General features: G+C 48.6%; 1 protein-coding gene across 1 annotated transcript; it reads right to left on the reverse strand.

The window, feature by feature from the left end:
* Positions 1-10,135: 10,135 nt before the first annotated feature.
* Positions 10,136-12,406, reverse strand: LOC115458767 (ankyrin-1-like). Its single transcript, XM_030188576.1, has one exon. It carries the CDS (start codon positions 12,404-12,406, stop codon positions 10,136-10,138), a length of 2,271 nt encoding a protein of 756 aa, XP_030044436.1.
* Between the last annotated feature and the right edge of the window lie 389 nt (positions 12,407-12,795).

The raw sequence follows: 12,795 nt of genomic DNA on the forward strand, positions 1-12,795 counted from the left end.
TATAGAGTATGCCTGTTCTACGCATAACTTAGGCATTGGTATTTACACCAGGTTTTAGTTGGCGTAAATGGCCGCAACTAAATATAGTCACAGGAAATGTGCACTGGGCGTATTCTATAAACTACTCCTAAATTCAGGCATATTCTATAAACCGCACCTAACTTTAGGCGAGTTTATAGAATACACCTAGGTGTATTTTTTTCAGTGCGGATTTTTTTAGGTGTCATAAATAGAATCTAGCCCTAACTGGCTAATGGTGAGTTAACTGCCTGAATAGGAGGCAGTAAGTGATTACTTTTTTCAGGTAATGCACACCAACTCAACATTTGCACATGACCTGATAAAAATAATATTCAAAAATGCCTTAAATCGTGCTGCATTGAATTGGGCTTAGCAGTGCATGGGAAAGCCCTTCACTACCAGATTCTAATGCTCTTTAGTAAAAGGTCTCAGAAGTTTTCAGTTTTTTACAAAAGCTGAGATAGGAATCATCCATTAGTACATCAGATCATGACAGCAGATTCTACACTGTTGTGTCCCTTTAACACACACATGCAGATTTCATAAAAGCACTGCCTCACTTTTGGGTTGTTACATCTGACTAGCAGTGAATTCTGTCTTTGAGTGAATTAATGGTAGCCATGATCAAATCATTTAAAAAAAGACATAAAACCAAAGGGAAAGCAACACCAGAACAAGCAAAGGGGTTTGAACTGCAGTCTCTGATTGTTTCCTATATTCCATACTTACATTTTTGTTAGAGTGCCTTACAAATTTTAATGCATGCAAAATCGATGTAATGTGTGTTATTCTACAAATTAAAGCATTTAGGGGCTCTTTTATTAAAGTATGTCAGGCATTTAACATATGGTTAACGTGCAAAAAGAGAGGCTTCTATATGAACACGTTAAAGCGTTGTGGGGTATTTTCTCTGTTTATGTATGCAAAACCACGCATTATTGAATTTGTAATAATTTTTCTATCTGGGGTGTGGCATGGGTGGGGAGTGGAAGTGGAAGCATTAACTGGCTAGTGCATTATATTTATTTATTTATTTATTTATTTGTACGACTACTACTTATCACAATGCTTATACCCCGCACTTTCCCACTCACTAGCAGGTTCAGTGCGGCTAACATAGTATATCAGGTTAACAAAGTAACATAGAGTGGATGCACTTGTAATATAGTAAGTAATGAGGTGGTCCTTTAGATGTGGATAGGTAAGATGGGCAAGAAAGGAGGATGGTAAAGGTAGGGGAGTGGGGGGAGGATGTATATTGGGATTAGCATGTTGCTAAGTATGGGAGAATGTATAGGGAAGGGTAGGAAGAGGGATGTGTTAGAAAGGATTAAATAGGGAGCATATTTCAGGTTCAGTCTTCATAGTCTGATCCGGGTAGCACAGATGGACTCATATAATTATAATTATCATGTGCTAACTGGTTAACACAGGGTTAATGCAAGAACACTTTCCATCTCCTAAATAGGAGGCAGTAAGTGCTCCTGTATTAACATTTGTAAGGTTACACATGGGGAACATTAGCATATGACAGTAGCTTCCAAACCAGCCAGTCTGGTTTTCAGGATATCCACAATGGATATGTATGAGAGAGACTTGCAGGGCTGGAGCAAAAGACAAAGCAGGCAGGGCTAGAGCAAGACAGGCAGGCAAGCTGGGCTGGAGGCCAGGCAAGGTAGGAAGGAGACCAGGCAAAGCAAGCTGGAGCCATGACAACAAGGCTAGGCAAGGTGACCTTGTTGCGAAGGCAGTGCTGGGAAATCCAGGGCGGTCTTAAATAGGCCACGTCCGTGACGTCACCTCCAGGTGCCTCCGTGGTTTTCCCGCCACTGGCCCTTTAAAACGTGGACTGCAACACATGCACACACCTAAGAGAGCTGAGCCCGCTGAGTCCTGGAGTGGAGGAGACGGCGCTGGCAGCCTGCCGTGCCAAAGAAGCGAACCAGGAGTCCTCCAATAAGACCGCTGCACTCTTCCCCAATTCCCACCGAGACCCGTGGGTAAGTTGAGATGCGGGGTACAGCTCGGGCTGTGACAATTAATGCCTAACGAAGAGTAGTAAATGGCCACTTAAAGTCAATTTGCATGCGTTAAAATATCTAATGTGCATAAAAACTATATATTAATGCACATGCATGACATAAACAAAAGACCAGAATAGCAGACTGTTCTCTTGCACACTTGGAGGGGCATTTTCGAACGGGGACGACCATCTCTAAGGGCACCCAACTATAAGGACGGTACCATGAAGGGGCGGGGCAACGCATATTATCGAAACAAGATGGACGTCCATCTTCTGTTTCGATAATACGGTCGGGGACGCCCAAATCTTGACATTTAGATCGACCTTAGAGATGGTTGTCCTCGGTTTTCGGCGATAATGGAAACCAAACACATCTATCTCAAAAATGTCCAAAACCAAGCCCTTTGGTCCTGGGAGAAGCCAGCATTTGTTGTGCATTGGTCCCCCTCACATGCCAGGACACCAACTGGGCACCCTAGGGGGCATTGCAGTGGACTTCAGAAATTGCTCCCAGGTGCATAGCTCCCTTACCTTGGGTGCTGAGCCCCCCAACCCACCCCCCAGGTCCGCCTGCCTGAAGTACACTGCACTCACTACAACTGCTCCAGGGACCTGTATACTGCTGTGATGGACCTGAGTATGGCATTTGAGGCTGGCATAGAGGCTGGCAAAAAAGTATTTTTAAACTTGTTTTTTATGGTGGTAAGGGGTTACTGACCACTGGGGGAGTAAGGGGAGGTCATCCCCCATTCTCTCCGGTGGTCATCTGGTCAGTTTGGGCACCTTTTTGAGGCTTGGACGTGAAAAAAAATGGACCAAGTAAAGTCGGCCTAGTGCTGGTCAGGGACGCCCTTCTTTTTTCTATTATCGACGACCATCTCCTAATCACGCCCCAGTCCCGCCTTTCCTACCCTGCCAACACCCCTCCCCCGTGAACTTTGGTCGTCCCCGCGATGGAAAGCAGTCGAGGGTGTCCAAAAATTGGCTTTCGATTATGCCGATTTGGACGACCTTGCTAGAAGGACGTCCATCTCCAGATATGTGTCGAAAGATGGGCGTCCTTCTCTTTCGAAAATAAGCGTGTTGGTAGTCCTTTTACTAAGCTGCAGTAAACACACATTAGCGCTTTCTGCAGCTTAAAATAGCTTACTGCACAGTAAGCTCTGAATCTGCATGCGCTACCCCACATGCTAACAAATATTTTAAAGTTTTTGTTGGAGGATGTGTGTCTGGGGGGACATAGAGTAGGCGTTCCTGCACTAATCAGTTCGTCCGCATTATTGTGTGATAACTAGTTAGCGCATGATTAGTTTAGTTTAGTTTATTATCATTTGCTTAAACACCTTTCTGATAAAATCAAAGCAGTGTCTAAATGGAAAAGGACAGGAACTACCACATGAGCTGTTACTGCCTACAAAAATAGGTGTCAGTAAGTGTTTCTGTGGTAATTCTTTTAAATGACCATGCGCTCATGGAAACATTACCACATGGCAGGGCCGCCGAGAGACTAGGCCGGGCCCGGGGCAAGGCCGCCCCGCCTCCACCCCCCCCCCCCCCCCGCTGCCCTGCCTCCGCCCCCGCTGCTGTTGCCCCCCCATCGCTCCCCCCGCCACTGCAGTCCGCGGTCCCACCTGCCTTTCTCCACGGCTCCGGGCCCCCTTCATTCAAAGTGGCAGTCGCAGATCGCGTCTCTTCTGGCCTTCCCTCCCTGTGTCCCGCCCTCGTCTGATGTAACTTCCGGTTTCCGCGAGGGTGGGACACAGGGAGGGAAGGCCAGAAGAGATGAGATCTGCGACTGCCGCTTTGAATGAAGGGGGCCCGGAGTCGTGGAGGCAGGCAGGTGAGACCGGGGACTGCAGCGCTGGTGGCCTGACCCCGGCGCCAGGCCCCACTTGGAGGCCCGGGGAATTTTGCCCCCCCTGCCCCCCCCTGTCGGCGGCCCTGGCACATAGTTATTAATAGAAACAATAGGAAATCAGTCATTTTCTGGCTGCAGTGAAAATAGCCTTAGGCCCAAATTCTATATATGGCGCCTGAAAAATCGGCGACAAAAAACCATGCGCTTAGTGCTATTCTATAAACTATACCTAAAGTTAGGCGTACTTTATAGAATATGTGCATCTGCCCTTCTTGCGCCGTCCATTTAGGCCACCTAAAACCAGGCCTAAATACCTGCACCTAACTTAGGAGCAGATCGGGCGTATTCCTTAACAGCTCGCATAGTTTTGGAATGCCCACAACATGCCTGTTCCACGCCCATGGCAATGCCCCCTTTTTCAGCTGTGCGCATCAGAATTTACGTGCACCGCATTAGAGAAGATGCCTATAAATTTGTGCGTGTAAATTCTAATTAAAGCCAATTAGTATCGCTAATTGGTTGTTAAGTACCAATTATTGGTGCTGATTGGCTTGTCAATCAATTAAGTTAAGAACACAATTTGGCCACATGGCCAAATTAGTGCGCACAACTTAAGGTGCCATATATAGAATTTGGGGGTTAGTGCGCAGGTAAAAAACGCATAAGGTAATGCTACGGCCACTTTTACTGCAACTTGGTAAAATGACCCCCAAATTAGCTTGTATAGTTTGCGATTACTTAGCACATGGGTTGTTTAAATATCTTTACTCCATGTCTATGGTACTGGCTATGTTTTTGTAAAATCATTATATAATACAGTTTAAAGAAAAAAAAAAAAAAGAAAGAAGAAAATCCAACTATGGTGGAGTGGCCTAGTGGTTAGGGTGGTGGACTTTGGTCCTGAGGAACTGAGTTCAATTCTCACTTCAGGCACAGGCAGCTCATTGTGACTCTGGGCAAGTCACTTAACCCTCCATTGCCCCATGTAAGCCGCATTGAGCCTGCCATGAGTGGGAAAGCGCAGGGTACAAATGTAACAAAAATAAAATAGATACTATTGGAGATTCTACATGGAATGTTGCTACTATTGGAGATTCTACATGGAATGTTGCTATTCCATTAGCAACATTCCATGTAGAAGGCTTTGCAGGCTTCTGTTTCTGTGAGTCTGACGTCCTGCACGTATGTGCAGGACGTCAGACTCACAGAAGCAGAAGCCTGCGCGGCCACATTGGTGATCTGCAAGGGCCAACTTCTACATGGAATGTTGCTAGTGGAATAGCTCAAATAGTAGCAACAGTGGAGGAGTGGCCTAGTGGTTAGGGTGGTGGACTTTGGTCCTGGGGAACTGAGTTCAATTCCCACTTCAGGCACAGGCAGCTCCTTGTGACTCTGGGCAAGTCACTTAACCCTCCATTGCCCCATGTAAGCTGCATTGAGCCTGCCATGAGTGGGAAAGTGCAGGGTACATGTAACAAAAAAAAAAACATTACTGAGGCTTTTTTCCCATTCTGTGTCTATATGAAAAAGCTAAAGGTCAACACTGAATAAACTCATGCAGACAAAGTAGTTGCTGGCTGCATACTTTTTATTATTATTTTTTTGGATAGTTACACTGATAAATTTGGGCATTGAAGCACAGGCGCAGCCAGACTCAGTATTCTGGATGGGCCCAAAGGTAAATTGAATAGTCCCTTCCACACACACGTGCTGACACCTCCTCCCCCCCCCCCCCCCCCAGACACATCTTCCCAGAGATATTTTTTAAGAACACAGACTTTTCTTTTCACCTGCCCCACATCTTCAACCTCTCCTCCACGGTGTCCCAGCACCTGCGCTCCTGTCTCTGAACCCCATCCCTCCCCCATGTCGGTATAGGCGTCCCCTGCAGCGAGTCATTCTTGCTGTTTGTGCCGGATCCACAGGCTTCCATCTGTCAGTGTCCCGCCCATAGGCGTAGTTTGACTGTTTCATTTGGGGGGGCAAAGAATGGGCGGAGCATATTAGCATATCATTTGCATATATACATATGCAAATGAATATGCTAATATGGAGGAAGGAAATTAAATTTACAGGCAAAATATCACAGATGCACATTTCAAAAAGCTGACACATTTCAATTAATAAATTATGAATAAAATAAACTTTTATTTACCTTTGTTGTCTGATCATTTAGTTTTTCTATTCGCTTTGATCCCAGTGTCTTCTGTTTTATGCAGTGTCTTCTTTCCAGTAGGCTTCCCTCTGCTCCCCACCCTCCCAGTCCCATCCATCTCTTGCTCCTTCCCTCTGCTCCCCACCCCTCCCAGTCCCAACCATCTCTTGCTCCTTCCCGCTGCTCCCCACCCCTCCCAGTCCCATCCATCTTCTGTTCCTTCCCTCTGCTCACCATCCCTCCGTCCCATCCATCTTCTGTTCCTTCCCTCTGCTCACCATCCCTCCGTCCCATCCATCTCTTGCTCCTTCCCTCTGCTGTGCCTGACCTCTCCAAATCCCATCCATCTCCTGGTCCATCCCTCTGCTCCCCACCCCTCGCAGTCCCATCCATCTTCTGTTCCTTCCCTCTGCTCACCATCCCTCCGTCCCATCCATCTCTTGCTCCTTCCCTCTGCTGTGCCTGACCTCTCCAAATCCCATCCATCTCCTGGTCCATCCCTCTGCTCCCCACCCCTCGCAGTCCCATCCATCTCTTGCTCCTTCCCTCTGCTCACCTCCTTTCCCAGTCCAATCCAATTCCTGGTCCTTCCCTCTGCTCCCCACCCACCCCTCCCAGTCCCATCCATCTCTTACTCCTTCCCTCTGCTCCCCACCCACCCCTCCCAGTCCCATCCATCTCTTGCTCCTTCCCTCTGCTTCCCACCCCTCCCAGTCCCATCCATCTCCTGCTCCTTCCCTCTGACCTCCTTTCCCAGTCCAGTCCAATCCAATTCCTGGTCCTTCCCTCTGCTCCCCACCCACCCCTCCCAGTCCCATCCATCTCTTGCTCCTTCCCTCTGCTTCCCACCCCTCCCAGTCCCATCCATCTCCTGCTCCTTCCCACTGCTTCCCACCCTCCCAGTCCCATCCATCTCCTGCTCCTTCCCACTGCTTGCCACCCTCCCAGTCCCATCCATCTCCTGCTCCTTCCCTCTGCTTCCCACCCTCCCAGTCCCATCCATCTCCTGCTCCTTCCCACTGCTTCCCACCCTCCCAGTCCCATCCATCTCCTGCTCCTTCCCTCTGCTTCCCACCTTCCCAGTCCCATCCATCTCTTGCTCCTTCCCTCTGCTTCCCACCCCTTCCAGTCCCATCCATCTCCTGCTCCTTCCCTCTGACCTCCTTTCCCAGTCCAGTCCAATCCAATTCCTGGTCCTTCCCTCTGCTCCCCACCCACCCCTCCCAGTCCCATCCATCTCTTGCTCCTTCCCTCTGACCTCCTTTCCCAGTCCAGTCCAATCCAATTCCTGGTCCTTCCCTCTGCTTCCCACCCCTCCCAGTCCCATCCATCTCCTGCTCCTTCCCTCTGACCTCCTTTCCCAGTCCAGTCCAATCCAATTCCTGGTCCTTCCCTCTGCTCCCCACCCACCCCTCCCAGTCCCATCCATCTCTTGCTCCTTCCCTCTGACCTCCTTTCCCAGTCCAGTCCAATCCAATTCCTGGTCCTTCCCTCTGCTCCCCACCCACCCCTCCCAGTCCCATCCATCTCTTACTCCTTCCCTCTGCTCTCCACCCTCCCAGTCCCATTCATCTTCCCTCTGCTGCCCCCCCCCCCGCGAGGTCCAGGATCGTGACTCTGTTTACCCCCTCTCTTCCTCCCTCCCTCCGGTGCAGGCAGCAGTCTTCTTCAGCCTTTCTGTGTTCCTGGCAGCGGTAGCGACGTACACGCTGCCTTCGGTCTGCCCCGGAAGCCTTCTCTTCAAGTTCCTGTTCCCACCTATGCGGGAACAGGAACTTGAAGAGAAGGCTTCGGGGCAGAGCTGAAGGCAGCGTGTACGTCGCTACCGCTGCCAGGAACAAGAAAGGCTTAGAGAAGATTGGTGCTGCCTGCGCCGGAGGGTAGGAAGAGAGGGGGTAGATTATAGACACGCTCGTCTCCGTCCGCTTCGCTGCTTCCCTGCCCTCTCTGTCTGCGTCCCGCCTTCCTCTGATGTCATTTCCTTTTGGGCGGGACGCAGACAGAGAGGGCAGGGAAGCAGCGAAGCGGACGGAGACGAGCGCGTGCCTGCTTGTTTGTTTGTTTTTTTTCATTCTAGCGCCAGTCCACGTCTTCGTCGTTTGGGGGGGCATTGCCCCCCCTCGCCCCCCCCAGTCTACGCCTATGGTCCCGCCCTCGCTGACATCGTTGCCTGTTTCCTGAGTGACAGAACGTGGCAAATGGAAGCCTGAGGGGCCAGCACAAGCAGAGAGAATGAATTGCTGTAGGCGCTCGGGATGCCTGTACTGACACCGGGGAGGGGTTCAGAAACAGGAGCGCAGATGCTGGGACGCCGCGGAGAAGAGGGGGGAAGACAGCAGCGTGGCGCTGAAGCTGGGTGGGCTGGAGCCAAGAACGGGTGGGTCTGTGCCCACCCAAGCCCACCTGTAGCTACGTCACTGCATTGAACTCACTAAGGGGGGGAATTTTATAAAGTCATTTTCATGCGGTCTCTTATAAATTCCGACCAATGTAAAGGTACGTGTTGTGACATCATGGAGCAGTCTTTCTCGATAGCTTGTACATGGGTGGAGATGGGGCAGAATATGAGCAGACTGAGCATATATTCATATAGATTATAAAATATGCTAATCTATGCACATACTTAAAAATTATAGACATGGACATTTAGATCTGCGCCAAAGGCAAATGTGAATGTCCATGCCCGTAATGTAGGTATGATTTCAGTCATGTAGGCTACTTTTTTTACCGACATCAGTAGGCTTTATAACATCGAATTAAAATAGGTGCCTGAGAATGGGCTGACACTAGGTGCCCCCTTACAAAATTACCGTCTCCATGGCCAAATACATCCGTATTAAAATGTGTCGTGACTTGGACGATTCTATAAAGGAGCATGCTCTTTATAGAAAAACACTTATGGGTAAATTCTATATGTGACACCTAAAAAAAATCATCACCGACAAATGCACTATCTATAAACCGCATATAGGCAGGGCCGCCGAGAGGGGGGGACAGGGGGGACAAAATTCCCCGGACCCGGGCCTCCGGGAGGGGGACGGCACCGCCGACGCAGTCTGGCGTGCCCGCCCTCCGTCGCCCCAGGAACTGACCTCAAGCACCTCCCTCACCTTCGCAGCAAGTAGCGGCAGATCACTCCTTCCTTCCGTGTCCCGCCCTCACCTGACATAACTTCCGCGAGGGCGGGACACGGAAGGAAGGAGAGGTCTGCCGGCGCTTGCTGCGAAGGTGAGGGAGGCGCTTAAGGTTAGTGCAGAGGGCCCGGGGATGGAGAGAGGGCCCGGCCCGGTGGCGAGTGGAGGGGGGGCCTGGCGACCTCAGGTGGGGGGGGGGGGGGCCCGGGGGTGGCCTTGTCCCGGGCCTGGCCCTGTCTCTCGGTGGCCCTACATGTAGGGCCCTGTTTACTAAGCCGCGCTGTAGGTGTGCTAATGTTTTTTTAGAGCACCTTAGTAAACAGGGCCCATAATTAGGCATGGTTTATAGAATAGTGCTTAAGCACAGGGGTTCTCCCTAAATTTAGGCATGTCTATTTGCATCAGCAAAAAATGTGGTGCAAATGATGGCGCCTAAATTTAAGCGCATTACCCCAATTATGTGCATAACCCGAATCCATGCCCAAGCTGTGCCCTGAACCACCCATGACCCACCCACTGCCGCACCCCCCTTTTCCATCACACGGGGAAAATTTGGGCATGGATCACATGCCTAAATTTGCACGCATACATCATAATTGACTCTAATTAGCACCAATAATTGCTCGCGTGCTGATTTGCACATGCGATTTTAGTCACCGTTCCTAGAATCAGGGGGTTAATGCCAATTGTTTTTGGCGCCGTTTTTGAGCACTATTTGTAGAGTTTTCCTCTCGGAGCATATATTTGCTATTATAGAATACTAGCTTAGTGCCTAGAAGTTGGACACGTTCTTTTAACGCCCTTTATCGAACTGTCCCCATAGCTATTCATTTAACTTTATACGACTGTCAGCCATTGAAAGCTAACAGCTTAGTGAATGAGGTCCAGCGTGTTAACTTGTGCAGTTCCTATAAATCCCAGTCTTAGGCTATTACCTCCCAGAGCTACCTGGTTAATAACATTTTCTTTTTCAAAAATGTTACAATCTGTGCGTGGCTTTCTGTTGTGCCTGCTTCTGCCACTTGAAGGGGTGTCTTCTTGAGACTGTTTGTTGCTTGTAGGTTTGTTTTCTCCCCTTGAGACCAATTCACCAGAGTTTGCACGGAATTGAGGTGACCGGCCTTGCACGCACAGTGCAGTGGAGTGTCTCGATTGTTATCCAGCGCATTCATGGACGCCCCACTGTGTAACAACAATTGTATCAAATCGCTGTGCCCGTGCTCTGCAGCAAGGTGCAGTGGCGTCTTTCTCCAGGTGTTTTTCTCATCAATATTTTTGTTTTTCCCTTCCGTCAAGAGAACTGTCACTATATCCATGTTGCCCTTGGTGGAAGCGTAGTGTAAGGGAGTACAGCCGTCCATATCCTTCATTCCAAACCTCACCTTGGAGCTCAGCATTGCCTTTACTATGCCAAGGTCTCCGCTCATGGCTGCAAGATGAAGTGGAGTCTTTTTGTCCTTGTCAGTAATATTGGGGTCAGCACTGTATTTAAGAAGCAGCTCCACCATTGCCAGCTCTCCCACCTCAGCTGCTAAATGTAAAGGAGTCTTGGAGAGCTTGTCCTTAATATTGACTTTTGCTTTGTGTTGAAGCAAGCATTGAGCGACATCAACGTTACCCCTTTGGCTTGCAATATGCAAGGGAGTAGCTAAGTCCTTGGTCACTGCATCAATTTTGGCTCCAGCCGTGACTAAAGCATCAGCTACATCTGGCTTATTATAAAAAGCAGCCACATGAAGTGGGGTTTGGTCTCCTGGACCCCCGACATTAGCATTCAGCCCTTTCTCGATGAGTAAATTTATAGTGGAAATAACCCCAGCTTGAACAGCCAGGTGCAGGGCTGTATTTAAATTCGGTAACCTCTCATCCAGGTGAGCCCCCTTTTCAATGAGCGCTTGAGCCGATTCCGTGTTACCCAGCTCTACAGCCAAAAGCAAAGGTGTATAGTCCATGTCGTTTTTGGCATTCATGTCTGTGCCCCTGTCAATCAGAGCCATGATGATACCATGCAGGTTTGCCTGAACAGCTTTGAAGAGCATAGACACCATGGTACCTGGGGAGAGTCCCTTGGAATGCTGTAACAGTAAGCCGAAGATAGCGTGATTGTTGCTGTTAAAGGCGGCATCAATAATACTGGAATCGATGCTGGCACCAGCCTCTAGCAGCACTCTTGCCGTTTTCTCAAACCCTTGTGAAATAGCGTAGTGCAAAGCAGTCAACCTTTTCTCATCCTTTGCATCCACGAGGGCCCCGTTTCTTAACAGCAGTTGGGCCAACTTGCTGTCATCCTTGAGTGCCGCCATGTGCAGGAAATTGTGTCTGTTCTGATGTTTCTGGATTTCGTCTTGCAGCATCATTTTCACGATGTCAACATGCTGGTTTTGGGCAGCCAGATGAAGGGGCATGTTACCCTCATTGTCCAAGGCGTAGAGTTTTGCCCCAGCACTTAGTAACACTCTCACTGCCTCAACGTGGCCTCTCTCTGAGGCTCTGTGAAGTGGCGTTCTTCCGTTTTTATCTTTTATTTCAAGTTTAGCACCTTTGCCGATTAAATAGTCGAGCACAGAAACCTGACCATTAGAAGCAGCAACATGCAGGAGAGTTTCATTGTGAGAATTCACTGCGTTAATGTCATTATCCGTCAGTATTTCTTTCAAGAGCGAAAGATCTCCCTTTGCAGCTGCACCGAAGATGCTGTCTAAATCAGAAGGCATTTGCTTAGATTTTGCTATGTGAAGTCTAGGTTTCTCTTGACTGTCTTCTGTTGTAGTCTTTTTAGGCTTTACTTTCTTTAATAAAACACGGGGGCTGCCATCGTGCCTTGGTTCAACAGGTTTTTGAATGCCATCCTTGTCTTTTTCAAGCAGATACCCCACTAGCTGTCTTTTGCCATCTCCTATCTTGTCATTGAATTCATTGACATAGTTTCTCACGGAGCTGTACAAATTTGGCTCTACTGTTTTTAAGCAGGGATAAAAGAAAAGCCTACAGGCTCGCTCACCTTGAGACACCAGCATGTCCAGGAGTCGGGAATTCTTCTCCAGGCGGGTTCTGTACGTGGACACCAGCACTTTTTTGTCCTGGGTGAAAATCCCATTTTCGGTTAGCCAGGTAAGAATATAGTCTGTGTTGTTTATGCCAAACATCAATTCTTCTTTTCTGGTCTTCATAACTTCTGTTGCATAAGGATTTATGAAGCGGCTAGATAAATGCATGGCGATATTATTAATTTTATCCAATAGGCTATGAAAGCATCTGTCTTATTGGTTTTGACCAGATTCATTTCCCATGAATGCTGGGTCTTGTGTGAAATAAGAGTTCCAAACACTTTGCAGTCTTAAAAACTTCTGTTAGGCGTCTCGTTATCCTCTCTAGCATTCCTGAGCAACAGAAGTTATTAAGTAATGCAAATAAAGAAACAAAATACAGGATCACACCGACTACCTGTACTTCTTGCTTGTACAGAGACAGAATTTCGAGTTTGAAGAAAAATCAGCGGAAAAATGTACATGAATCATGATTGCCGAGTCACTAAATCTTTGTTAACAGGTAGAAACAATGCAAACTGTCTGTCACAAAGACAACCAGCGACCGGGCTACAGTT

This window comes from Microcaecilia unicolor, unplaced genomic scaffold, assembly GCF_901765095.1.
Source record: "Microcaecilia unicolor unplaced genomic scaffold, aMicUni1.1, whole genome shotgun sequence".
NCBI classification, from domain to species: Eukaryota; Metazoa; Chordata; class Amphibia; order Gymnophiona; family Siphonopidae; genus Microcaecilia; species Microcaecilia unicolor.

Bases quoted from the DNA above. Each gene is read 5' to 3' on its own strand.
- LOC115458767 (XM_030188576.1), bottom strand. From the start codon at position 12,406: ATGCATTTATCTAGCCGCTTCATAAATCCTTATGCAACAGAAGTTATG.